Below are 27,585 nucleotides of genomic sequence, written 5' to 3'. Positions count from 1 at the left end.
CCACTTGGAGCTCTGTTTTGAGAATAATTATAGGTAATATATGGGATTTGAGATATACCTAGAAGTGAAAGACACTTTCACTGGTAATGGTAATGATACCCTCAAAGGATACAGGGAAGGTAATGCAGAACAAGAAGTACTAAATACATGTGATTAAACACTTGCCACTATCATATATCTCTAATGATTTCATAGCCAATGGGCACCAAGATATACCTGATATAGCATCTATTTTACTAGGACTTCTTAAAATCAGTGGGTTCCAGTTTGATCAAACAGCCTGGATGCAATGTGGTTCAGAAATTCTCTCTGTTGTGAATGGTGGGACAAAGCTAGTGTTGTGCCAGTGTTTAATGAAACAATCCTGACCCACTGGTGATACACACAGGCAGAATGTACCTTTGGGATGCTTTGGGCAGCTGAAATCCCTGTTCCAGTGGTGAAGGGGAATGGCTGCTCCCCAGCAGGCTGTGTCCTGCGGGATTCTGGGGTGCCATGGTGGCTGGGGAGCCCTGGAGACAGTCCCTTTGGGGTGATGTGCTGGGTTTGGCTGGGATAGAGCTAATGCTCTTCACACCACTGGGTATGGGGATGTGTTTTGGGTTTGTGCTGAACACAGGGTTGACAATGCAGAGGTGTTTTTGTTATTGCTGAGCAGAGCTTACAGAGCCAAGGCCAGTTCTGCTTTTTGTATGGCCACGCTGGCAAGGGAGTTGGGGTGACACAGCTGGCACAGGTGATCCCAGATGACCAAAGGGGTATTTCAGACATCATAGTATTCCAGAATATAACATCATAGTATATAAAGGGGAGAGGAGGAGGAAGAGGGGCTATTTGGAATGATGGAGTGTGGATATTTGGCCATAGCCACCATTACACGTGCTGGAGCCCTGCTCTCCTGGAGATGGCTGAACCCCTGCCTGTCCTGGGGAAGCAGTGAATTAATGCCTTGGTTTGCTTTGCTGGTGTGCATGGCTCTTGCTTTTCTTATTATACTCTCGTTACCTCAACCCACGAGTTTTCCAGCTTTAAGCTTTCCGATTGTCTCCCCAGTGTTGCTGGGGAGGGCCTGTGGGGCTGGGCTGCCAGCCGGGGTTACATCGGGATGGGATGTAACCCAACGGGAGGTGCTGTAGGACAGGGCAGGGCAGAAGGGTCCCGGACACCTGCCCTGGGCCCGCCTCTCTTCAGAGACGCCATTCACCTACCTCGGGCTTGTCCTGGGCTCCGCTCCGCCCGAACTGCGGCCAAGATGACAACCACGCCTGCGAGATGTGGCACTTGGAAGGAGGGCTGCGAGAAGCCCTGAGGAGAAAGATGAGGGAAGGGAGATCTCCCCTCTCCCATAGCCCGGCCGAACCTCAGCTTTCCCCTCAGCCGGTCCCGAACCGACAGCGCCGGCAGCGGCCCCGCCCGAGCCCCCGTCCGCCGCTAGGCGGCGCTGCCCCCGCCGCGGAACGCGAGGCGCCGCCGCCGTGTTCCCGGGGGGACGCGGGGCGGGCGGAGCGCTGAGCGCGTTGCACCGCGTCCCGTCACCAGCGCCATGGCGCCCAGCGGCAAGGTGAGGGCAGGGGGCCCGCCGGGGGTACCGCCGGCTACGGGCACCTATCCCTGGCACCGGATACCCACGGGCACCCATCCCTGACTCCGGGCACTCACATCCACCCATCCTTTGCGCCCTGTAACTCCTCCCCGTGCTGGCCGCCGAGCCGCTGCCAGTGCAAAGCTGACTGGCTCAGAGGGAATCAGTGTTCCTGCTTTAGAGCACAGTGCAGCTCCCGCAGCAGTGACTGGCGTTACTCTTGCTGGAGTAATGCTAGAACTGGTTTTGCTCTGTTGAAAATGCAGTTTCTATATCTGATGCTTATTGATGAAAGCTGTGTTCAGGTCTCTTGTGTTACGGAGCAGTTTAGTGTCTGTTAAACGCAGCTTTATCTGTGCTGCTGTAGCCATCTCTGTCTTTGCTTTATTATAGCTGCTTCAGCAGCGAGAGGTCAGAGATAAAGGCAGGCTTGTTCCTCATCGCCCTTATCGGCACTGAGCAGGGCGGGTTGGTGTCGCTCAGGTGTGATAGGGCTGTCCCGCGGTCACACGTGCGAGCTCCGGGCCAGTGTCGCTCAGGAGCCTGCACTGCCAGCAGCAGCTCTGCGTGCTCCGGTGACATGGCCAGAGGGTAATAACAGGTTAATAACAGCTGAAGAGAGACATAGAGGAGGTGCCCTCTTCCTGAAGGAAGATTCCACACACCTGAACGAGCACCCAGCTTGGGTTTGCTGCCTTCCAGAACAGCATCTTGTTGGCACTTGACATTGATGGTGTGTTTGTAAGCAAACAGCAGCTCTGCACTCCTGCACTTCTGTGGCTTCTCTGCTGTCATCCTGCCGTCTATGAAGCGTTTTTAGGGAGCACAGCACCAAGCCAAGGAGGGTCTGCAGCTGCTGCTGTGGGTAGATTCGGTAATTCCCCAGGCTGGAGGTGGGCACTGACAGGGCTCTTATGAGAACACTGTGCGGCCTCTGGAACTGCCTCTGCTCCACTCTGAGCTTCTGCAGCCCTGGCTGGCTCAGACACTTATTCCCAGCTCCCAGGCAAGGCTGGTGAAGGCAGGATGAGTGCTGAGACTGAGTGTAACCTGCAGGACAGCTTGTGGAGCTCTGCTGCTCAGCAGGTGCTTGGAGTTGCTTGCAAGGCTGGGCTTGCAGGGCTTACACCAATGCCTTATCTTGCTGTTCATCCATTTGGCTTTGCAGAAGCAGACTCTACATCTTGTGTCATTTGACAGATTTAGGATTATTGCCCACATCCTTTTGTCAGCTTCATTTCTTCTGGAATTGGATATATTTTGTGTTTTAAAATGAGTCAGCTGGCTCCAGCCTAGGTAATACCTGACTTTCCTGTGTTCTGGCAAACAATTTTTTCAGGCAGGGTAATTTAATCTACTGGCAGCTCATCAAGCAAGGTTTTGATGCATATTTAGGTAACTTTGGTTTACTCCATGAGAATAAATTTGAGCTGGCCTTGGACATGCAGGGCCTCATTTTGCTGAATTCCTCTTGCAACTGCATTTATGTGGATGATTGATCAAGATGAGGGGAGTCTGTGAAAGAACTTTAGAGGAACTTAGAGTCAAATGAGAAATTGCAAGAAACAATTTTATTTATTTCTAGCATATGAATCAATTCATGGGCAGACTTGGGCAGTGTTTTGTATAGATCAGCTAAAGAGGTGATCAGAAATGCAAAAACGTAGACAAATGTGAAGGATTTAAGCCCCTAAATTGAAATTGGAATTCGTCCTTGCAATTGTCAGCTAAAGTATCTGTTTAATTTCCTGGTGCAAAACAACCCCTTAGATCCCTAATACATTAATGGGATTGTACAGAAATTACATGCCCTTTACAGGTTATTGTGTAACATAGGATTTTTTTGTATTTCCACTGAAATGTCTGGAACGTAGTACAGGATGAAATTATTTTCTTTTCAGTGCAGTTATGCCAGTTCTGTCTTCCACCATTGTCTATTATTAACAATTAGTGTAAAAGAAACCACTTGTGATGTAGTTTGATTTTTGGGCTTTGTATGTACCCTTGTAAGTAATTATGATTGTATTTTATTTTTTATTCTCACTCCTCCTTTCCAGGTGGCAGTAGTGCTGTGCCTGGATGTAGGCCTTACAATGAGCAGTTCTTCCCCTGGTGAAGAGTCTTCACTTGACCAAGCCAAGAAGATTATGACAAAGTTTGTGCAGAGACAGGTGCGTGTGACTTCATAAATGTTAAAAACATCTGGGAAACGTTTTCCTCATTTACTAATAATTGAAATACATGAGGAATGAGTGAGAATTAGTCTCTGTTTATGCAAGAGCAACAGGGCTCTTTGTTTCAGCTGTATTTTTTGTGCATGAGATGTGATAGTTGGGTTGGTCACCCTTTTTCTTCAGGGCAGTAGCAACTTTTAGGGAAAAGAATAATTGCTTTTCTCTTTCTCTAAAATATTTCAACACTTATTAATTGCCACACAGAAGACCATTTTGAGGATGGAATCAACCAATTTTACTTGTTTTATCCCAGATAGCCCCTTGCAAATTTGTTAGTTTAATTATATCTTTGTGATCTCACTGTAAGTTTACATTTTGAGAGGATAGCATCGAATAAGTAAAAACCAGTAAATCCATTGTAATTGATGTTTCAAAATTAGTTCAGTTTGCTGTAATCTGCCTAACATAGTTGTGTATGAATCTACCTGTGTTTTTATACCTGTTTTGTGTTCTCTGTATCTGCAGGTTTTTGCTGAGAGTAAAGATGAAGTTGCTGTAGTTCTGTTTGGCACTAATGGCACTAGAAATGGCCTTGCCAGTGAGGATCAATACCAAAACATTACTGTACATAGATCACTGATGCTGCCAAATTTTGATCTGCTGGAAGACATTCAAAATATGATTAAAGCAGGCTCTGCACAAGCAGACTGTATCCTTTTGCTGAAGAGCACTTCTTGAACTGATTCAGCTACGTAGGAGACAGGAAGTCAGTGTTGTGAAATTGGGCTCAGCCTCCCAAGTTTTAACTACTATCAGAGTTGAGCTAATTTGTGGTTGTAAGTTTGCCCAGAAGCAGATTTAGCCGCTTTTTGACGTTCTTTTAGGCTAACAGATGTAGCCTTGGCCTTAAAAGGAATCATTGCTTTTATGAAGTGTTCTGTTAATTAAAGAGAAAAAAGATAGTAATATAATTTTAGGCTTCAAATAAGGCATGTATTTTTAAAATAGCATTACAGAACTTGGTTTATGCTTTTTAATAAGAATGTTGTTTATGAAGTAAGTCAGCAGAAGTTCCAGAAACCAGACTGTCCTGGTTTCAGCCCAGCTGGCAACTCAGCCGCACGCAGTTACTTGCTCATTCCTCCACCAGTTGGATGGGAGAGAACTGAAAGGGTGAAAGGGAGAAAACTCGTGGGTTGAGATAAAGACAAGTTAATAGGGAAGTTAAAAGCTATGCACACAAGCAGAGCAAAACAAGGAATTATTCACTGCTTCCCCAGGCAGGCAGGTGTTCAGTCATCTCCAGGAGAGCAGGGCTCCATCAGATTTAACAGTTACCTGGGAAGACCAACACCAGAACTCTGAATATCCCCCCTTCCTCTCTTCCTGCCAGCTTTACATGTTGAGTGTGATGCCAGGTGTGGGATATCCCATTGGTCAGTTGAGACCAGCTGTCCCTGCTGTGTCTCCTCCCAAGGTCTTGTGTCCCCCAGCTTCCTCACTGGCAGGGTGGTACAAGAACCAGAAAAGGCCTTGGCTCTTTGCAAGCACTGCTCAGCAACAACTACAACATCCCTATATTATCATCACTGTTTCCAGCACAATTTCAAGACCCAGCCCCATGTCAGCTCCTGTGAAGAAAACTATCTCTACCCCAGAGAGAGCAGAATAGAAGTTTATCAGATTGATTTATTTGTGAAGTATTTCGAACATTGACAAATGTTACTCCTTGGTTTGAATGCCATTCATGTTTGACTGTGTTCTGCTCTTAGTTACATGGAAAGTGAAGAGTTTTAAAGGGTGATCTATATAGCATTGCTTCATGTGTTTCATTTACAGTAAATTCAGTCTCCTGTGTTGGCTCTCTCTGGCCATAAAATGATTGCTGTGAGCTCTGTCCAGGCAGTCAGAGCTGTTTCAGAAGTGTTCAGCAACTCAGCTGGCTCACACATTCCCAGTGGACATTGTGATGAGGAAGAGGTTGTTGGATGCAGGCGGTTCAAAGAAAAACTTCTGTGAGAAAATGATATATGTTGAAATTTTGTTGGTGGATTCAGAGTAACATTCTAAAAGTTAGATTGCCTCTTCATGGACTTGAGCCTCTCATTGGCAGGTGAGAGGCTGGGATCTAAAGTAGTCTTTTTAGTGTTCCTTTGGGTTAAGTGGGGCAGAGACAAGATAACAATACACACAAGTTATGTAGGAACCTCTTGCACATCAGTTATTTGAAAAGTATTTCTCTCAAAAAGAGTATTTCTTAACTAAAATGCATGTTTGTCAGTCTTTGAGAGGGAGTGAAAATGTAAAATTGTTTTCTACAAAAAACAACATTTGTTACTTGATTCAAATTCTGAGATTTTTCTTAATTTTGCCTAGTTCTGGATGCTGTTATTGTGTGTATGGACTTGCTTCAGAAAGAAACAATGTGAGTATGTAACCTGAGGGCTCATACAGAAATCTGACTTTGCACTCATGTTTTCTTGTCACTCTTATGTTTACTGTATGTATAAACAAGGGAAGTGCTTTCTGAAAAAAAAAAAATGAGCAAACATTAAAGATAAACAGCACACTACAGAAGTTTGTCTCTAAAGAATCCTCATGAGACATCTGACGTGTCCAGACAATTGCAGAGCTTTCTGAGGCAGCTGGCAACTCTGTAGTAGAGCCATGAGAGCATTGCTACCATTATACAAGGCACAAAGCCTTCCCTTTCTGTCACATTCCTTGTGTTCTGCTTTCAAAAACTGTTAAAAAGGATGTTAAAATGTTTAGGAAAGGGCTACTGAATTTAAATGTGACGGCACATTTCAGAAAGAAAAAAAAAACAAACAAAACTAGAAAGGTGAATTTTTTCAGCCTAGAAATTTAAAGACTGTTGGAGATGAAGTGGCTGTTTGTAAATATGCAGGCTGTGGAAATAAAGGTGCAATAGGAAAAAACACTCTTTAAGCTGAGAAAAAATGTTGACATCAGTGTTACAAAGTTATCAGTGAGTGCACTGAGGCTGGCAAGGTGTTTCTAACACTCTGTGAACAAGTGGTGCAGGGAAATGAAGGTAACTGCACTTCCTCTAAAACCAGGGTTTGATCATGTTTCTAAAATGTTATATGATCTAACTGTGAGTGGAGAAGACTGGACTTGGTGATGCAATTTATATTTTTATGAATAAAGTCTAATCAGTGTGGAAGGCTGTATCCATTTAGTGATTAAAACTGTTGTGAATGGAAATTACTGTATTTATGGCATGATAGTCTTGAATAGCTATGGAACACTGGGTTTTGTTGTAGCTTGTATACACCAACCCCTTTGATATGGAATTTGTCTTCATTTGAGAAAATACTATAGGGTAAAAATTCAAGAAAATCACTCTTGTGTTTGATTATCCAGATCAAAACTGAATTCAGCCACTTCAACTGATTTTTGTTCTGTCATTCAGCCTTCCTGATCTGTATTGTTACTGCTTCTTAGTATATTAAGTAGTCTTGAAAGTCCATCTTCTCCAATGAATCTACTGAATTAGATTACTAAAATGGAACTCCCACCAGCAACAGTCATTTAAAATGCATTTCCACAAGAACAGACTTACAGCTGCAAAGGAAATAACCAATGTAATCCATAAACAGCCTAACATATTTTATTAGCATTTTATCCACATTGATGAAAATTGGCAGACTTCTATTCATTTAGGTGTAGTTAGTGATTTATACATTCACAGGGCTAAAATTCTCAATTTTAAGGTAGGAGGGAGAAAGGGAGCTCATGTAAACACTTAGTATGAACAGTAAAACCTATGACAGAACAACTTCTACCAAATAGGTTTACTTGCTTTATTTCATTTTACAAGTAAATTTCTTTGGTAAAAGTAATTACAAATATATTACTTCTGTTATTATTTTGTAAGGAAATTATTTTAAAATGGCCTTATAATATTTTCAATATATGTAAATGTTTTTTCCTATTTTAAGAGGAAAGAAATATGAGAAGAGACACATTGAATTGTTTACAGACCTTAGTAGTCCTGTCAGTGAGGATCAGCTGGAGATTATCATTGCTAACTTGAAGAAAACAGGAACTTCAATTCAGTTTTTGTAAGTATGAAGATGTCTGCTATGTACTATGCCATCTTTTTAAGGGAAATTATTCTTTCTTAATTATTATCTTGAAATAGCAAGTACTTCTATCAGTTATATGTACTTTGAATTCCACTTATGAGCCAAGTCCCCTTGGTTAAATAATGTGCAAATAAATGTTAAGATGATGGCTTCTTCTCCACTTAAGCTTATGCCTTAGAGCCAAAGTGTAAAATGGGAGACAAAAGAAAAATATAAGCAGAGAATTAGAATTAGGAAACAGTAAGCCAAAAATAGCCTCAGAAACAGTGGTTTTGTCACAGCAACAGCCTAGATCCTTTTAGCCTAACTTTACCTATCAGAGGTTTGAAGCTTTTTGATATTGCCACATCAGCTTAAAAATACAGTTTCTATATTTTGTCAGTGGAATCTGCTTCCTAAAAAGGTACCAAACACTTTGCTGAAGCTTGATCTTGAATTTGGCTCTATGTGACACTGCTGTGCATAATGTTAACTCTGTTTATTATCTCTTGCTTCATGGATAAGTTTAGTGAGGACTAATGAGGTGGAAGTATGGTAGAGATGTGTAGGCTGCTTTTTAAAAAACATAATACAATGCTAAAGTTATTTCACTTTGTAGAAATGTGGTAAAAGGCATCATGTGGTTCAGTCAGAATAGGATCAGATGAAAAATCTGCAGGTGTTTTCTGGGGCACAGGGTTGAGGATCTTACACATTTTTTGCTACTGTGTTTGTTATATTTAGTTAACACTCTTCTATATTTTGAAGAACAGTAAAATCATTTTATCTATAACCCTTGGCTAAATTTTAAAATTTGAATCATGAAGTGCAAGAAAAATGTGTCATCTTCAGTCAGAAATTCACCCAGTGTTGTAAGCTATTAAAATCTCAAAGAATAACATTTGTTCCAGAAATACCTAATAGCTCCACTGCAGAGAATGTCCTGCTTGCTGGCATTTTGAGCCAATACAGAGTCACAGGCCTGGAACAGCCTTTAACAAGTCATCTGGAGCAATCCTCTGCTTCAGACTGGGTCAGGTGTATGTCTGTCATTGCTGAGCAGTGTTTGTCTAACTTTCTGATAAAGATTTGCAGTGATGGAGGCTCTTCTCTCTCCTCAGGCAGTTGGTGTTAGAGATTATGGTTTGAAATGCCTTTATCAGGTTTTTGACAATCTGACCTGACTCCATGATGTGATAGGTGTGCAGGCAGAATACAAAGAACTGATTGTTTCCTTCTTCTCTGCAACAGCTTTTTGTATTTAAGGCTGTCTTGCCCTCTAATTCCCTTCTCTATGGGCTTTATTTTGTTCAATCTTTTTTAATGGATCTTGCTTTCTAATCAGCATTGACTTTACTGTCTAATCTATTCCTGTATGTGGATGTCTTTATTGATGCACAATACCCAGAACTGGTGCATCACTCTGGTCAAGATGTTACCAATGCCAAATAGACTTGAAATACTGCTTAATTTATTTTGCAAGTCCTGTGGCTCTTTATACATCTGTCTGCGGCTCAATGGAAATTGTTGATGCTAAGAACATTTTTGTTTTGTTTTGCTTGGTTATTTTCATAAGAAGGAAAGTCAAACTAACTGCTTCTTCTCTTGTTCTTAGTCTGCCATTCCCAGTGAGTGTTGATGATGGAAGTGGAGATAAAAGTGCCAGTGTACATGCTCATATGCACAAAAACTCCTTTCCAATGAAGGGTTTAACTGAACAACAAAAGCAAGGTATTGATGTGGTGAGGAAGCTCATGTATACTTTGGATGAAGAAGGAGGGCTGGAAGAAATTTATACTTTCAGGTAAATTTGGCTAATCCTGGTTATTGTCCTATAGATATGCTTCCTGATTTCTTCTCCAAAAGATGAAGTTAACTAATCAGTTGAAGTCACTGAACTTTATGACTTACTGTACCCTCAGTCCCCTTCATACAGCTTATTCAGTGGCTTTAGAATAAGTAAAGGAGCTTAGAGATTTCAGGGGAAAATGAATTTTCTATATCTGTATTTAAATATAAAAATCAGTTTACTTCCATCTTTAGTGTTGGAGGATTTTGGAAGGAACATTTCTGTAAATGTCAGTTCAAAAACAAGTTTTAGAAAGAAATGGAATTTGTGGCATAGTTCAGCTTGAATATCTGCATTTAATGGTAGCCTTTGTTCCTTGGTTGCAGACTACTTTTAGCTCACTAGTTTGATGAACTCCCATGAATTCTTTGAGTAAATGTTGTTTTTTGAATCCTGCTCTTTAATCACAGTCTGCTGTGCCACTGTGACAAACAATATACTTTTTTATTTTTCATTTTTCTTGCATTAGGAATGCAAGAATTGAAAGATGATTTTTCACTTCTTGTTTTCCCAAGCAAAGAGTAAAAGTTTGTGTATCTCTGAAAAACTGTAGCTAATGATACATCCAAGACTTTTCTACATAGGTGTTGTCTTAGTTGGGAAACAGGCAAAATGCAGCTATGTGCCTTATCATAGTCTGATGTTACTGTCTCAGTAGTTGTGTTCTACAATTATGAGAAGTGATCTTTTAGCCAATGTGATTTTCAGGAAGCTTAGCAGACCACAGCTGTAATGTCATTATCAAAGGGAATTTTTAGATGAGGGTTGTCCCTGTAGATTTGTGTGCTGTAATTCATCAGTTTATTTGTGGGATTTCCTTGCCTCCCCCAGCTCAGCTGGTCAGCTTTGCACCTCAGTAGCCAGAGAAGCTCCTTGAGCATTACTGTGCATTAGTGAAGAGACACGTGTCACTGTGTCTGTGTTCTGCACTAGTCAACAGAGCAGTCTGAGTCTCTAGAAAAAAGCAGGCTTTGTCACTGCTTCAAAGACTGCACAGAAAAGCAGAATCTTTCCTGGCCCATTTATCCTTTAGGATAATCCATATGCATGAACCTGCCATGTGGCTTGGCCTCTTTATACTTTTTTTATCACAGACTCTTGCTACTTTAAAAGCTGTCTTTGTGCCATACTTTCAGGGGAAATCCAAAATCTCTGGATAAATAGGCATTTGGCTAGTAGATTAAAGCTTTAGTTGGAAAAGTTGTTTAAGAGTATGTGAGGTTTTAGATGCAATTAAGTTGCTTATCAAGCTTTGAGAAGTCAGCTTTGCAAATCTGTCATGATAATTGGCCAACGCAGATACACTCTCCATTTTCCTAGATTAATTATTCCTGCTGGTAAAAATATTTCAACTCTTGTAAAAATAAATTAGCCATGCCAGGGAAGTGAGTGAGGGGGTTTTGTTGTGATTTTTTGTTATGATACTTGGCTTATTAGACAGGAGATACTTCTGCTGCTTCTGGCCTTGAGGGAAGGGATAGCAGAGCAGAAAGGTTGTGTTCATAAAATACAAGCTGAAATGTATGTTTGCAAGATTTTATTGACTGGGTCATCTTTAGTTACAGGTAGCATTTTTCTTCTGGAAATATAAGAAATTAAAAGATAGAGATAATAAATTGAGCTTAAATTACATTTTTGGGCATTTGTACTCATTTTTGTAGTCATCCCTGAATGTATGTGTTGCAGTACTCCTAATGATGTACTGCCATGTTCTTTTTTGAAATCCTGTATTGATGTCTTTATTGCTAGCAAAAAAAATCTTCTTTTCCCTAAGGGAAAAAAACCCAAAACTAAAAAGGGAATTCAGTGTTTATCTCATATAAAAATCTCAGTGTGTTTTTGCCTTTCATTGTGCATTTAGAATTTAAAAAAACCCAACCCTGTTCATACTAGGAAACCTGACAAGGAGAATGCCAAGTTGAATTCTCTACTGATAATTTTAGGATTGATTTCTGCCAGACAAATGCTTTAATCAAGAGAGTGTTGGATTCCAGGTTTTATCATAATATGAAAAGGAGTAGTTCCTTTATCATGCAATAAAAGAAAAAAAATTGAGAGCTTTTTCTGTGTTGGAGTTTTACAGCCAGATTACCAATACAATTTGTATTAGTTGAAAACTATTTATGGGGGCAAGCCTATTTGAATTCACAATGATATATTATAAATTACTGTGAGTTGTTAATTTTGGACTCCATTGCTAAAAGTTGCACAATTAAGTTAACACTTTTTAGTATGAATTCATTACAGTTCCTTTTTTTGTGTTTTTTTTTTTTAACTTGTATATCTGCTGTTTAGGCTAGAAATAGTTGAAGTAACTTCTTTCACTATGACAGAATGCCCTTAAATTAATGAGTTCACTAGTACTGTATTAAAAAGGTGTCAAAAGTTAATTTCTACATAAACAATATCCTGTTAATTGAAACTGGATTCTTTATTTCTTTAGCTTCCCTGTAGAAAGCATTTTACCACTTAGAGAGCCTTTTCTAATTTGTGTTGTTCAGCTTGCTACGTGCCCTAATTGGATGAGCACAGAAAAATGGGAAATGCTTAAGGAGCAATTGTGTGGTTTTATCACTAGACCTAACACAGTGCCTTTAAGCCCTAGTGTCACACATCATAAAGGCTCAGGATGGGGATAATCTGCTGTAACACCTCTTTTTGTCCTTCTCTTTTCTGACAATGGGTAATGGTAAGATTATTGATTCAGTTTATTTGCTTTGTGCAATCTAAGCTGGAACAGTTTGGACCCCTGCATTTCCTTAAGGAGAGTGTATTGTCTATAATACTTTATTACAGTTCACCAGAGTTCATTGCTGTTTTCCTGATTCCTTCATTTAGTGAGAGCCTGGAACGCCTTTCAATGTTTAAGAAAATGGAAAGGAAGCCAATGCCTTGGCCCTGCCAACTCACTATTGGTCCTAATTTGTCTATAAGGATTGTGGCCTACAAATCAGTAAGTGTGTGCTAGTGCAATTTGACAGCAAGTTAGGTGCCACTACATGTTGGTTTTTTTTCCTTAGAGCTAAGAAAATAAAGATAAAACAACATCCAGATAATTACGATAGAGATTTTTGTTTGGTTAGAAGCCAGTACATCTAAAATTCTGGTTCCCACAGCAACTTTAACTTCACCATACACATTAAATAACTAAAATTCATAAGGTACAGAAATAGGAGTAATTGCTATCTACTCTGGCACTTAGTAGTATTGGAGTTGATGTTCCTGACTAAGAATGCTGTGACTGAAGATTTACATTTAGCATCAGTGATATGTGAGACTTTATATATATTTCTTAAGCCCTAGGCATGAGAAGAATTTTGGACATGTGTGCCTAAAATGGTGGGTGTAAATGTTTTACCAGCCATTGTTTCAAATCACATCTGTTGTTATTTCAGACTTGGAATAAAAGGTCTGTTTTTTCAGCTTGTTTGTACTGTTTGGCAGAGCTTGGGCCCAGTCTGTTTCTTACGGTTTATATGGTTCCTTTAATCAGTGCTAGGAAAAAGTGTGTTTAAAGGCAGCAAGTGTGCAAATTTTTAGTTATAGAATAGTTAATAGGTAACTGTGTAGTGTGGGAGTATTGATGAAATATATCTGAAGTCTGAGAGCTGGTTATTCTAGCCTTGAAAGACATCAACTTTCTATTTAGAGTTATTAAAATTTTTTTATTAGGCTATTGTGCCAGACTGGTGCAAATAGACCGAAAGAGTCCCCTCCCAAAGATGTTTACACACAAAATAAAGTAAGTTTGGGAGAATAAGCAACATGAACTAGTGACTGGCCTGAGGTCATACTGCAGTCATACTGACATAATCTATTCTGTCTTTAGTGTTTTCTGCTCAGCTCTATGTTTTTCTTCTCATGTACTAGCTATACCATCAATTTCACTTAAGCAGAAGAAAAGAAAGCACTTTTATTTCCCTGTAGTTGGGAAACATTCACTCATTGTCAACACATATTCCTTCTTTCCCTCCCAAGTCCTATAATGCAATTGGGATCCTTTTGCCTTTTGGGAAAGTTGCAGTAATATAAGGTATTTTTATCCTGTAGTGTAGCAAGTCTGATGGAAAACTCGGCCAAGCAAACTGAGTGAACATTGAGTCTTACTGTATCTTTAACATATTTCTTAATGCTTTGGCAAAAGTATTTATTCATTTGGAAGTAGTGAATTGCATAGCAAGTAAGTTACATGGTATCCTGAGCCTCAAAGACTTCCACAAATGGCTTAACCTACAGGTTTAACGAAAAACCAGGACAAGTATGCTGTCAATATGGTACAGTCCATGTGTAAGGTCTCTTACAGATGAAGCAGTGCTGCAAGCACGTGGTAGCAGCCAGAGATGCATTATTTGACAGTCTTTATTATTTTTTTTGTTGGCAAAATAATGCAGCACTCAGGCTAAGGATTTTTTGTGTGTTCTGGTAAGTACTCTGGATCCCACTGAGATGTTAAACATTCCTTTTCTTTGAATTCTGATACCAAGGTCACAGAGGAGAGGGTGAAAAAACTTTGGGCAATTGTGGATGCTAAAACCCTCAGAAGAGAGGATGTACAAAAAGAGACTGTTTACTGCTTGAATGATGATGATGAGACAGAGGTTCAGAAAGATGATACTATTCAAGGTATGACATCTTTAAGTGCACCCTGAAGACAAAGGGAAGGTAATGGCTTGAATTCTTAGGTCATGTAAGGGCCTCTTACTTTTATACCTTGAAGCCTTGCTGTGGTCTTAGTATGTGAGCCCTGTAGGCTGGTGGAACAGAAACTGTTACATGAGACTCTTTGTTTTCACATATTTTAAAAAAATCTTACTTTGCCAGTACTAGGAATAATAATAATAGGAATAATAATTACAATGGGAAAAATAATAGTAGAGCCAATAACAACAACAATAATAACAACAGATGGAGCTTAGAAGGCACTACAGCTTTCTGAACTACACACGGTGGAAGGCCATACCTCAGTTCTGTAGTGAGTAGTTCTGCTACCACTATTCCATTTTTGGATCTTCACTTGTACTGATAACATGAATGCTTTCATAGTGCTGCTTTTTTGTAGATGAGCAACTGCTCTAGTTATTCTGCACTTGGAAAGATGAAGCCATCAAAGGAGGGTTTAGTGTTCAAGAGTAGCAGCTTTGCTGTACTATAACAGGATCAATCTGAAGTAGTGGTACGCAACATACCTTTTATGACCTGCAGCTTCTTTCTGAGCTGATTAATTTCCTTAGAAGACTACAGGCCCCAGAAACAGCAGGAAATAGTGTACTTACTTTTAAAAGTTGAGTTAAGCAAATCTGTTTCATTTTTTGTGATTGTATAGATATATTTTGTTACTAGTTTTTTTCCTTTTCTTTGCTGTTTCAATCCCACACAAGTAGGGCAAGTATATTAACTATAAAGAGCAGAACTATTCAGATAACAGTATAGAGTGTGCTGTCAGATGAATAACATAAATGGAAAATTAGAATAAGCTGTATTTTTTAATTTAATCTATTTCAATTTTAGCATTCCTTGGTGTTTCATAGCAGTATCAGATAAAGTCCCAATGACAGTGTGACCTTCTTTAATCAAAAATGATGGTTAAAAGATGGTCTAGTTACATTTTACAATTTCAATTTACACAATTTTTTGTGTAAAAAAATCCACTTCTTACAGAGAATGCACTTTGGAGGATTTGCGACTGTTCTCAGCTAATCTTCTGACTGCTTAAGTTAGTAAGTAGTTGTGGGATACTAGTAAAAAGAAGTGGTGAGCAGTTCAATGTAAACAAAAGAGATAAAAGATTTCCCTGTCAGTGCTATTTCTAATGCTAAAAGAGTTCCTGATGCCTCCTGGACTTCAGTGACTCTTTTGAGAAATGTCATAATTAGACAATATTTTGTATTTGCAGCTACTGTACTGGAATTTCTTTCATTCTGTGTGTTTGCTTTGCAGTCTGTAGGAAAATGTATCTGCTTATAGGTTTTTCATCCAGGGATTTATCTCTGTTCCTTCTGCTTTCTGCACACCTGAGGATATCATCCTTAGTCTGTGGCAACATAATAAATTGATGGCATTACAGGAAGGATATTGGAAGCTGAGATAGGAGAATAAGCAGTTGGAGCAGATGATACCTCTGAGAAATTACAACATCCTGTTTTGTGGACATATACCTGTAATGTATAGCATGGGAAGTAAAATACAGAAATATATGAAAAGACCAATTCTGCATACCAAGAGTGTTTTGGTTTTCCATTGTGTACCTTGCTTCTACTATTAGTACATTTTATTTTCTGAATCTCTTCTGGTGTCACCTCGTGTGATATAATTTGTGGTATGTTTGAGGTGGCTTGTATTATGTTTGCAGAGAGTGTTGCAATCTGTTTGCTGAAATCTATTCTGATTTGCTTAAATCTATTCTGTGAGCATAACTTTGTTAGGCAAGATGTTCCCTTATTTTCTTTCCTGCTCTCTGAGAGTACTTGTGTTACATAAAATTATATACAAGGAGTGCTTTGTGAAGTACAAAATGTGTCTATGGGTGTTTGGGTTTTTTTTGCTAACAGGGAAAGTAATTTGATGAGCATGTGTGGAACGTAGCTGTGGGGCATGAATGCATTGTTAAAATATTCAGAGAGCTAATTTCAGTGTTAAAATTGTAGGCCCATATGCTTACCAGATGCTCTTCTCTCGTTCTCCAGGTTTTCGGTATGGGAGTGATATAGTTCCTTTTTCCAAGGAAGATGAAGAGCAAATGAAATACAAAACAGAAGGAAAGTGTTTTTCTGTTTTGGGATTCACTAGATCCTCACAGGTGTGATACTAAATGTCTTCCTATTCAGCTTCCTGGGTTATTCGAGACAGTTGATCTTGATTTGAATTCAGTGAAATCATGGTGTTTTATTGGGTTCCAGTATTGGGAATGGGACAGCTCCACTCAGGTATGCAGGGGTGACTTATTTGCTGATTCTAGTACATGTAAGCAATATGTGGTCTTGTGAAGGAGAGAAGCTCATAAGTGTGGCCATTGGTCTCTCAAGTGAAGCCAGAGCCACTGAAGTCAGATCTCTGCAAAGAGGAGACAGAGATATTGTGGTCTCATTTCATCTCCCAGACTTTAATAGTCTGTCTTGTGTTCAGCTCAGGCAGCAGCCTTTCTGGGCTTTGTCCAGCCAAGAGTATGGCTGCTTCTTAACAGAAGCTTCTCCCTCAACATTAAAGTAGTGTCAAAGCAAGCCTGAAGCTGGCTCCATTCATTCTCAATTCCATAAGGATTAGTTTGTGAACCATGACTGGTCTCTTCTTTCTATTGTGAAAAAACTTAAATGTAGTGAAGATTTCTTAGACAAAGGTAGCATAATTCAAAAGCTCTCCATATTTCTGTGAGATGCTCAGTGTTTGTAATGCACTTATCTCTACTTGTGGTATTGACTTTGCTGTTTGTTGTCCCTGACAGTTGTAAGAAACTTATTTTGAGCAAGTACTTTATTAAAAGTTACCCAGCACAAGGTGATTTCCTTCAGAAAATCCAGGACTTAAGCATTAGCAAAGCCTTAGGCAAAGGCTTAACAAAACTGTTATTGTAGAGGGACACATGAAGAGAGAGGTCAGAGATGTGAGTGCCAAGTAATTGCTGTGGATGTTAAGCTGCTCCCCATCTTTTTTCTCTGAAAAAGTTTCTGATTGAAACTTTAGTCATCTTGGAGTTACCTACACCCAGTCCTCTTCACCAGTCAAAACTGAAATGAAATCACAGGGCAGTTCTACACCTTCACTTCTGAGAGCTCCCAGCCCTCCTGCTCTTTGAAATCTCTCACTGTCTGAACGAATGAGAGCTCTTGATAAAGGCTAAGGCATCATCACATTTACAATGAAGGAAATATGCTAATGAATTGGAAAGCATGTGTGGGAACTTACTCCCAAATAGATGTAACTAAACATCTTCTTACCTTGCAGTACAGGTGACACAGAGACCTCGTGCATGTTGCTAGATGTGTCATTAGACTACTGCAGTGCAGTGTTCCAAAACATAAGCACTGAGGAGCCAGGAAGTTGTGATTTACTGAAAGGAGAAGCCAGCCCAACTGGAATCTGTAACCTGGTTGCTCCCTGAGGACTCTCAGACTTAGTTGTTGAGTGATGTGGGAGCTCTGCCCTGCAAGTGATTGATCAAGGAAGCATCTCATTCATGCTTGGCCAGGCCAGAGAGGTGTTAGGGAGTGCTACCTGTACCAGAAACTGGCTCTAATAATAAGTGAAATGTGTCTGAATCCTGTGTTCCAATGAGACAATTTCTTGGATCTCTTCATACGTTATTAGCTTCCAGCTGAGTCTTACTATTGTCATTTAGTTCTGCAAGATGTATTTTGCTGTGTGCAGAGTTTTCTTATGCTGGAGGTTGGCCTCCTGTTTCAGCTCAGTCTGACTTTATTTGAAAATGGAAACTAAAAGGAAAGCAGATGAGGAACTTAGTGTTCCTCTGAACAAACTGTTATTTCATGTGGATTTTTATTTTCCCATTGTTGGTCAGATAGTGTGGTAATACCTTCAAATGCATAGTTAATAATTGTAGGATTACAGTTAATTTTAGAACTACTTTCTGAGTCATGTAAATATGCATAAAAGAATTAACAAGTTGTTTTTAAATTTTTTCAATGTACCAAATACTGATTGCTTTTAATTAATTTTTATTATATACTCCTCTTGTCTCTGGATTTCATAAGAAACAGAAATTATATCTTAAAGTGTACTCTGTCCTGTAGCCAGGAGTATGAGTAGTTATGCACAGTAGTAGCTGCACATCCCCTCAGCGGAATAAAGTTATTCAGGCGTGCTTGCAGATTTAAAATTATAGTGGATAGGTAATGATATCAGGAAGATTTAACTACAGCTGGAATTTTCAAGACCCATATGTTATCTTGTTTTGCCTCCTAAATTTTATTGTTTGGAATGATAAAACTGACACTACTCAAATGTATGTTTTATATTAATTTTTTTAAAGAACTTTGATGGAAAGATGATTTGTTATTGACTAGAAAAACTGGAACAGCTCCAAATACATAATTAAATAAGGAATAGAACCACCTTATATTCTTTTCCTGAGTTGTTTGCATCCCTCAGGAAAGAAGATCAGAGGCCGCTTAAGCTTTGATTTTTAATTTATAAGCCATACCATGTAAATCAAGAAATAATACCTGAAAATATTACAAAGGGACAATTTCTCATGCAAACAAAAAAAGGTGTAGTGATACACACATCTTGTGATGTATACTATACTGAATGTAAAATTTCCTGAGCATTTAGAGACAGAACAGGAAAGAAGGATTGCAGGTAGAATAATCTGAGCTGAAGAATTGTGCTGTGATACAGTGAACAGACCTGCTCTGGTGTAGGTTGTCACTGACTTCAACAGCCTTATGGTAATTTGCTAAATAAAGAAGATAAAATAAAAAGGTGAAATGAATGAAAGAAAAATCAAAAATATAATGACGTTAGTTCTGAGACTGTAATATAAAGAGTTTTTTCTTTAACAAAGAGAGGTTATTTCAATCAGTGTCCATAGTAGTGTGTGATCTTTGTGACAGGTCTCCTATGATTGCAGGCTTTCTCTGTGTGTGAGCTGCTGTAGCTCCAGCTGTTCCAGTGATGCCCCTTGATGAAACTCTTTTTTCTTTTTGTTTTAGATTCAGCCATGTTCATGAACAGAATAAACTCTGCTAACAGAAGTGCCTTTTTACTAGCACAGCTGTATATACTCTGGGTTGGTGTTGAAGTAGCTTTATTGATTAAGGATGAGACTTTTTGTGGCTTCTTTTTGATGTATCTTTGCTAGAAAAATTTAATAGCATAGATATGATAACCATTAGGTTTAGGCCTTGTATTAACTACTGTAGTTTTCCACAATGGCTTTTGAATTACTGAAGTATAATTCAGACTGGTAACAGCTGCCAGTAGCACTGTCTTTCATTCCTGCCCCTTACTAGGAGGCTATGATAATATCCTGTCCAATATGACTGAATAATCATATTCAGCGATAAATGGAGATATGAGACAAATGCAGGGCTTTAACCTCTATGCACTGTAATTAAATTTGGCGACTTCTGACTTGAGTAATGCTAGTTGTTTTATAATTTAATTAGTCCACTTGTATTAGTGACTTTTTCTTTAAGTCAGGCTAACTCTTGGCCATTTGAATCTGTAGATCCAGAGGCATTACTACATGGGCAACCAAGCTCTGAAGGTCTTTGCAGCAAAGGATGATGCGGTAAGGTAAACTGAAGTGTAATTTGAACTTATTTTACTGCAGAACAAAAAAGAATAGTAGTGATGCTTGAGATTGTCCTGTCTTTCTGTGTAATAAATAATTTTAATGCAGCTTACAGAAATGTCTAATTTCATTGCCTATTAGGATAAAAAGAAGTTGGATTAAACCCCAAATGAATACAGTATCTCAAGAATAATGAAAAACTGGTAGATACTATGTTTGAGCAAGGTTGTGAGGAACCTGAAGTTGATGCTGAAGTTGATTCTCATGCAGAGCAACAGTGTGCCCTGTCACTGTGTTATTTAGAACAGACCTTCAAAGAACTGGAGGTAAAAAGCTCACTGTGGAGCTCTAATATGTTCCTTTAAGGGACTTTCCTCCATTTTGCTATCTCATGCAAAACCTCTGAGAGTTCTTCACACCTGGTGAAAAAAGTGGAATGTGCTGAATCTAAAGTTGACTCAGCTTTGAATGGATCCACTATCGTGATGAGATTTGACCTTTCTGCTTCTTTGATTTATGAACATGAAAAAATGCTGTTAAAGTTATAGCTGAAATGGAAACTAGTATTGACTAAATCAATGCTGTTGAATTCCCTGTGAAAGATGTATTTCATGATTAAGAACTTGCATGACTTTTTAGACTTCTTTTTTCCCTCCAGAATGCAGCAGTTGCTTTTTCTGCACTTGTTCGTGCATTGGATGAGTTGAAAGTGGTGGCTGTAGTGCGCTATGCTTATGATAGAAGATGCTATCCACAAATTGGAGTAGCTTTTCCATATATTAAGGATACATATGAGGTAATTCTTCTCTCTTAGCCTTCTGCAGAGAGACCCAGAAGCAGCACAGTATGTCAGAACTTTTGCAGCATATGTTTCCCCTGATCTTTCTTACGAGAGACTATTGAAAGAGCTAAATATGTGTAGCATGGTTGAGCAGTGACGGAGGTGGGGGCGGACACAACAATCTTCAGACTTTTGAAGGGTATAAACATAAAAGATGGAAAGGAATTATTTAGGGTGGTATGAACTGGAGGAGGTAATTGAATAAAGAAAAAATAAGGCAGAGAAATGTTAAAAAAACCAAATCCAGCTTTTGACTTTGGAATACAGTAAGCTGTGATAAAACCTCCCAAAGCGCCAATATATTGGATATTTAAAGCATGGATAATTGGAACTCTGCACGAGAAAAAGGGATCAGATGGGTGGGGAGGGGTCGTCTTTATTCCACAAGCAGAAAAATCAAGTGTAGCCATCACTATGTTATAAAATACAATGCTGTGTTTTATTCTGATTCAAGTTGTGTTGCTCTGTACGTATTTTAAGTGTTTTGATGTGCACAGACATGACATCTTCAGATTTTTCTTGGGTTTTATATTGCCCTGATATGGTACTCTGGGGATATTTTTTTTTCTTCAGGCTCAGTTGTTTTTTCTTTCTTCTTGCACAGTGTCTCATCTATGTGCAGCTACCCTATATGGAAGACTTAAGACAGTATGTATTTTCATCCTTGAAAAACAGTAAAAAATGCATTCCTACAGGTAAGATATTTCCTGGTCAAGTAACCTGCTTGTTGTCTTCTAAGATGCTCTAAAAGAGTTAGAATATTTGGCTCACCAATGAAATCATAAGTTGTGTTGTTATTTTGGCTTAGGAAAACACCCAGGTATTTGGGCATCCATTATGGTGATGTCATCTTGAAGTGTAAATGTGTATTAAAGCTTTGGCACTTCGGGTGCAGGCTGAGCAGACCTAAGTTTGCAGGCAGTGTTTCAACTGTCCTGTGAAATGACAGCTTTGTGAGTCTCACAGGCTCCTGTGATAGAGAGCTGTGATTAGTCCTCTGTATCCTTTGATCTTTGAACTCATTTGTGGGCGTAAATGGCCAAACCTTGTGGGATCTACAGTGTGTGATTAGCTAGCTAGAATTAGAACAGAGGCAGCTGCTCTGTTGGTGCAAAGCTGGTCCTGTAGCCATTTGCAGTATGGCCTGTTAATAAAATGTGCAAAGGCAAAGACAGTATTTTCTATGGAGTGTTATTAAACCGTGTGCTTATTGGTGTCCAGCTTGAGATGGATGGCATCTTTGGAGAACATGCAGCTACACAAAACTTGACTTGCTGTTCTGAGAGTTTTTCACAGCAATGAGTCTTAAGTGTATGTAATTTAAAATCCACTCCTGCTTCTTTCATTTGTTATGAGATGCATTGAAGGGGCACCTGCACGTCAGGGTATATTTAGCATGCTGGTTTGTTTCTATAGCTGTTTCTGTTTTCTTGCCTGTAACTAGCAGTTTGATAACAAATCTAAAACCTGTCTTACCAAAGCAGTAGCTGGCTATTGTGGACTGTGTTAATTTGCAATCATAACTTTAAAAATTTATATTATGCCATTTAGTTTTGCAAACCAACTGTTTTCCTTATTTTCTAAGTGGCCTATAAACCTTCTGTTGCAAATGAAAACATCTTGAAAAATAAGAAAAGCTAAAGCAGAAAGGCAACAATAATTGAGGTCTTGGGGGAAAAGGAAAAGTCTTTATGACTTCACATGGTAGTCCTTAAATAAAGTAGGAGTTTATTATTGTGTCCATTATCCATATTCTTTATTGGCACATCCATAGCTGCAGTGTGTTCTGTGGCATGTAATGACTGGGTGAAATCTCGCACTGTGAAGCAAATCTTCATTTATAAATTGTTTCAAGAAATGCATTCATCTGCAAGTGTATTTAATCTTCCTTTGTATGTAATTGCTGCCTTAGTGGATCAGTTATCTGCTGTTGACTCACTGATTGATTCTATGAATTTGGTTCATGAAGATGGAGAAACTTTTGAGGACCTATTTAAGCCCAGCAAAATTCCAAACCCTCACTTTCAGAGATTATATCAGGTGAGATGAACTATATGGTATATTTTAAAAACTTATTTTCTTAAGACTTTTCAGCCGTCTGTCTTTCTTTGATTCACGTTGGAAAGATCTGCATTGTGAAAACGCAGATATAAATCTCTGGCATTAAAGTATGTGGTAACCGGTGAGTTCTGTGTTGTCTCTGACATAGATTTATCTTTAAAATTTTTAGTTTCCAGGAAGGAAGGGAAATTATACCTGTGCTGAGTTGTCCACAACAGCATCAGTGATATTCACAGGCACATAGACTAGGCAAGTTAAAACTTGTCTCTCAGCACTGTATTGTGGACATAGATTCAGTCTTCGGCTTTTGGACAAAGAGAAAAATTGGCTGAAAATTGGGGATATCTTCAGCTTCTCATTCTGTGTCCCATCTCTCTTCTGTGCAGTGTTGCATCTAGCAGTGTTCCAAACCAGGTCAGTCTGAGGTGAACTGGATCAGTAATAAATGGTTATTAACATTGTTGACATTTAAAATGTTCTGTTGGGGCGTCTAAGCTGATGCACTTTATGAGCCAGCAGAACAGTTCACTCTTCCTGCAGTTATTATATCAAACTGTCTCCATTTTGATTTGCATTCCTTTCATATCACGAAGACTTTCATTGCAACTGTGAGGATGAGAGACTTAATTATACATTGGAATTCAAGTGTTTAAAAAATGACGCAGCAAATTCAAAAATAAAGAAAATTATGTTGCAATTTAAGCAACTGCAGAATTGTACTGGATGCAGAACCATGGAGATATATTGAATGTGTGATTCTGCTCTGAAAATTGACCAAAAATGGTATTATAGCAATCATGTTCATATCTCAGCAATTCCACATGTTTTATTTCGGTTTACAAGTAGGAAGAAGATATTTTTTTAAAATTAGGAAAACTTATCCTAGCTTCCCAAAGCCTTGCTTCCTCAGTGTTTTTAAAATAACCAAAGGATCTGAAGGTCAATGTGTGCTTCAGGAATACATGTAAGCCCACTGTCTTCAACACTATTCTGATTGACACCTGAAGAACTCAGAGGTCTCATCAAGTTCTGCCAGTCATATTGACAAGACAGTGTGTAACTGAGTGCAAGATTTGATCAGTTGGAGGTTATTGCAGGGCAAGAACTTAAAATGAGCTGACCTCTTCACAACTCTTTTTTTTGGAAGGGTTGTTAAGCTTGGATATTACAAAACTTGGGCATTGCTTGTAAATTAAGTACTTGGAGGGTAGAATTTCCTCTGTTATATTGCTAGACAGAGTTTTGCATTCTTTTAGTTTAGTGGATATCATTTATTGGTGAAAGATGTTTTTTGTTAGGTGTGCTGTTTGTCTTCTGAAACAGTGTGATGGTAGTGTTCCAGCACTTGAGTCAATTGCTGCTGGAAGAGGGTAACTGAGTAACTTGCCAATTTCCTTAGAGGATTATAGGATTTTGTAAGGGTGAGTGCTACTGGTAGAAAAAGCATTTACTGACTGAATGTATGGGGTAGGATGCAATTTCTGTCCTTGCTGTTCAGAAAGCCCTAAACTGTCAGTCCTCTTAGTGCTTTTGGCCACACCCAGGCCCATTTGTTTGTATGATTAAAAAATTGCTATTAATCTGTGTAAATTATTCTCTCCTTTGCTGTGAAGATATTCCAGATTCTTAGTATTTTGCTCTTAGGCAAAATGGCACTGCTGGTTCCTTAAGAACTGTGAAGAAAAATTCTGCATCATCTTTTGACTATAGCCAGTAAGTGGATTGGGCTGAATAGAACCTATAAATGGTTTTGAAAAATAACTCTGAAGAAAAGTATGAACTCCTACTTCATTTCCTTGCTTTGTTACCTCATGAAGATATTTGGAATGATAAGTGACAAGAACCAGAATTTAAACAAAAACATCAAGCCAAATTATATCTCTGGAAGTAGTGGTAGGCATCAGGAAATGACAGAGTGGGTGAGAAGTAGTTGTTAATGCTTGCTGGAGTGGAAGATGAGGAATATCCTATATCCAGACTTACAACTTTTATTCCTTGCTTCCAGAAAAAATTAGGTGAACTTCTGTAGCTTTTGTAATGGTAGACTTCCAACATTATTGTGTAAATTGTCCATCTTAAATACAGGGATTTGAATCACCTAAGACGTTTAGGGAATGCAGTGCATTTTATTTGTTAGCCAAATAAGCAAATTGCTCAGCAATGGTGATTCTGTAGAGAGATGGACCTGTTGGTCTGTTGGTGCATGTATGTCATGGCTTATCACAGAATTAATGGTGTGAAGCCCAGTTCATTACATCCATTGACCAGTATCTTGGTGTGACCCCTGTTCTGAAAGCTGGCTGTGTCTCTAGAAGTGGAAATGTAAGAAATTAGGAAGAGCAATGAGGACCTAGTGCCTTGGTGACAGCAGGCATGAACAGAACAGTGAGTGTGCAAGGCAGTGGCGGTGTGGGTTTCCTCTAGCTGTGAGGGTGGGAGTGATTCTTGCTGGACACAGAAGGAAGGGGGGAAGCAAGGTTAAGAGGGACAGTGTTGGTTTAGAAACTCCAGCTTGTCTGTTTAACTTAGTCTCCATTTAGCACCTGAGTTTTGACAGTACCTGCCATCTCAGGTTTGAGATGTAGTCATCTACTTTAAAAAGAGTTACAAGTGGATGCTGTGGCCTCTCATTCTGCTCAGCTCCTGCAGCTGCACACATTAAGATGTCAGTTACAAAAGCCTGAAACACACAGGCATAACAGGGGACTTAGGTTTTTTTGCTTTGTGAGTTTAATTCAATTACCTATTTTTTTTTTATTACAAGAGCCATTACTGCAGCTTCCAGCAACATTTTTTCTCTTTCAAAATAATGGTGCCTTAAATCATTACAAGTGTTTCCAAATCAGTAGCCTTGTACAACTGCCTCCTTTTGGCAGTATGTTCTAATATGGACTGGAATGTTAATGGCAGCCTGAAAACACATCAGTATTGATGTGTCACATTTTTCTGTATTGGCAGATTTCCAGTATGAATAGGAGCTTTTATTTGCTTTGTTTTTTAAATTAATGTCATATCTGACAGCCAACACGGGAGCAAATCTCTGCTGTATTCCTAGTTTACTCAGTAATGCCTTCACATGGGTGTCTAATGCACCTAGTACCATGGGCATGGAAAAAAGTCTCCTTTGTATATCACATTTTGATGTGTTTGTGTGCATGCACTGGTATCTGTGTGTGTATTTGTAAATGCACATACCTCTCTACTGCTATCTCACACTTCACAAAATTGCAAGAATATTTACTTTGTTTCCAAAACCCTCCATGGAATTTCTGTAGCCTGCCTCATTAACCTCATCTCTCCCCGTCTGCTTGACTCCATGGCTGTGTGCACTGACTCTACACTTGGGTGAAAAATCCTTCTCTGTAGCTCTCACCATCTGTTCCAGCTTTGTGCATCTGTCAGGCCCCTTCATTCCCTATTCCTTTCAAAGCTAGGTTCCAAACGTGCTTATATTCTGTGCCTCACCTGTGCACATTTAATATTCTCTCTTTCTGTTTACATTCTCTCAAACTTGTGAACATTCCTCCTGTATGCATACTGAGTGTGATTGACCAAGAGGAAATTATTTCTTTGAGGGACATTAAAGTGTTACAATAACTGGAATGTGTGGTTCGGATAGATCTCATTTACTTAATGTTGAAGTGTATAGAAATCTCTCCCATGGCACTGTTTTATAAGAGAACTGCTTTTTAAAGGTAGAGTGAAGCTAAAAATATGAACAATTGCAGATGACTGTTTCATTCTTGAAATTTTTTAAAATAATTTTCATAGCGCTCATTCCAATGAGTGTGGGAACACTTATGCGCATCAGAATTCTTGTTTAATATCATTAATAATGTCCTTAAACAGGTGATCATATACTTTCAGTCCATTGTGAGACAGAATATTTTTCAGGAATACAAAGATAGTATGTTTAATATGGAAGATATTTTGCAGTTACCATATGGTAAGTTTTTAATATAATTGAAAGTTCTACTTTGCTCAGACTGTTTTGTTTCTTGCAGTGTTTGCAGCACAAGGCTTTTCACTCTGATAAGCCACTGCCACCAATAGAACAGCATCTTTTAGAAATGCTAGAGATGCCTTGTGTGGTAAGAGAAAGGTGTCAGGCTCCTTTGGAAAGAGTAAAAGCACTTTTCCCCCTAAAGGAAGTTGGCAAGAAAAAAGAAGAGAAGACTGCACAAGACATCTTCAAAGACAAGTACGTTAGAAATGTATTATGGATTTTTTTGAAACTTTTTTTTTACACTTCAGGTTGTTTTTGCTGGATGAATCAGACTCAGAATCTTTTGAACAGAAAATCAATGAGTTACACACTGGAAAAATGCTGATAGATAGAGAATATTGTGGTGCCACAGAATGTCTGGAGTATCTTGTGGATAGTAGTGGTCATACTGTTGCAGTGCAGGATACAATAGGAACCAATAAGTTCCTCATGTCTGGGGAACCTCTACCTACTCATGTAAGTTCCTCATGTCTGTATTTGCTGGCACAGAATTACAAAATCCATCAGATTAGAATGGACCCCACTGGAGGCTTCTTGGTCAACCTGTTGCTCAAAACCACCTGTGAGATCTAAGGAGAGATTCATACAGTCTGGCTGAAAACCTTCAGAGTTTGTTTATCCTTTCTGAGCAACCTGTTGCATTGCTTCTTGTGTCCTGGTCAGACAGTTTGTCCTAGAGGTGGTTATTAAATAGTTCAAATAACACTATCAAGGGGTCTGATTTAGCTCAGA

The 27,585-nt window shown here is 39.0% G+C and overlaps 1 protein-coding gene across 2 annotated transcripts in view; it reads left to right on the top strand.

Moving 5' to 3' along the window:
* The window catches only part of XRCC5 (X-ray repair cross complementing 5), a 78,542-nt gene that overhangs the window by 27,229 nt on the left and 23,728 nt on the right, over positions 1-27,585 (top strand). The window contains exons 1-14 of one of the 2 annotated variants that reach the window (XM_005485191.4): positions 1,411-1,561; positions 3,640-3,753; positions 4,282-4,465; positions 6,133-6,181; positions 7,722-7,844; positions 9,463-9,651; positions 12,535-12,649; positions 14,181-14,319; positions 16,380-16,492; positions 19,880-19,942; positions 20,604-20,741; positions 21,391-21,481; positions 22,699-22,826; positions 26,852-27,048. In XM_005485191.4, coding sequence (XP_005485248.2) covers positions 1,544-1,561; positions 3,640-3,753; positions 4,282-4,465; positions 6,133-6,181; positions 7,722-7,844; positions 9,463-9,651; positions 12,535-12,649; positions 14,181-14,319; positions 16,380-16,492; positions 19,880-19,942; positions 20,604-20,741; positions 21,391-21,481; positions 22,699-22,826; positions 26,852-27,048 — 1,661 coding nt within the window. In that variant the 5' untranslated portion in view covers positions 1,411-1,543. Of the gene's footprint in view, positions 1-1,410; positions 1,562-3,639; positions 3,754-4,281; positions 4,466-6,132; positions 6,182-7,721; positions 7,845-9,462; positions 9,652-12,534; positions 12,650-14,180; positions 14,320-16,379; positions 16,493-19,879; positions 19,943-20,603; positions 20,742-21,390; positions 21,482-22,698; positions 22,827-26,851; positions 27,049-27,585 lie in introns of those variants that run through there. The other variant, XM_074548718.1, reaches the window with a different exon arrangement.

The sequence above is a fragment of the Zonotrichia albicollis genome, chromosome 10 (assembly GCF_047830755.1).
Source record: "Zonotrichia albicollis isolate bZonAlb1 chromosome 10, bZonAlb1.hap1, whole genome shotgun sequence".
NCBI classification, from domain to species: Eukaryota; Metazoa; Chordata; class Aves; order Passeriformes; family Passerellidae; genus Zonotrichia; species Zonotrichia albicollis.
The sequence above is the reverse complement of the archived record's forward strand: the minus strand, read 5'-3'. Positions and strand labels throughout refer to the sequence as shown.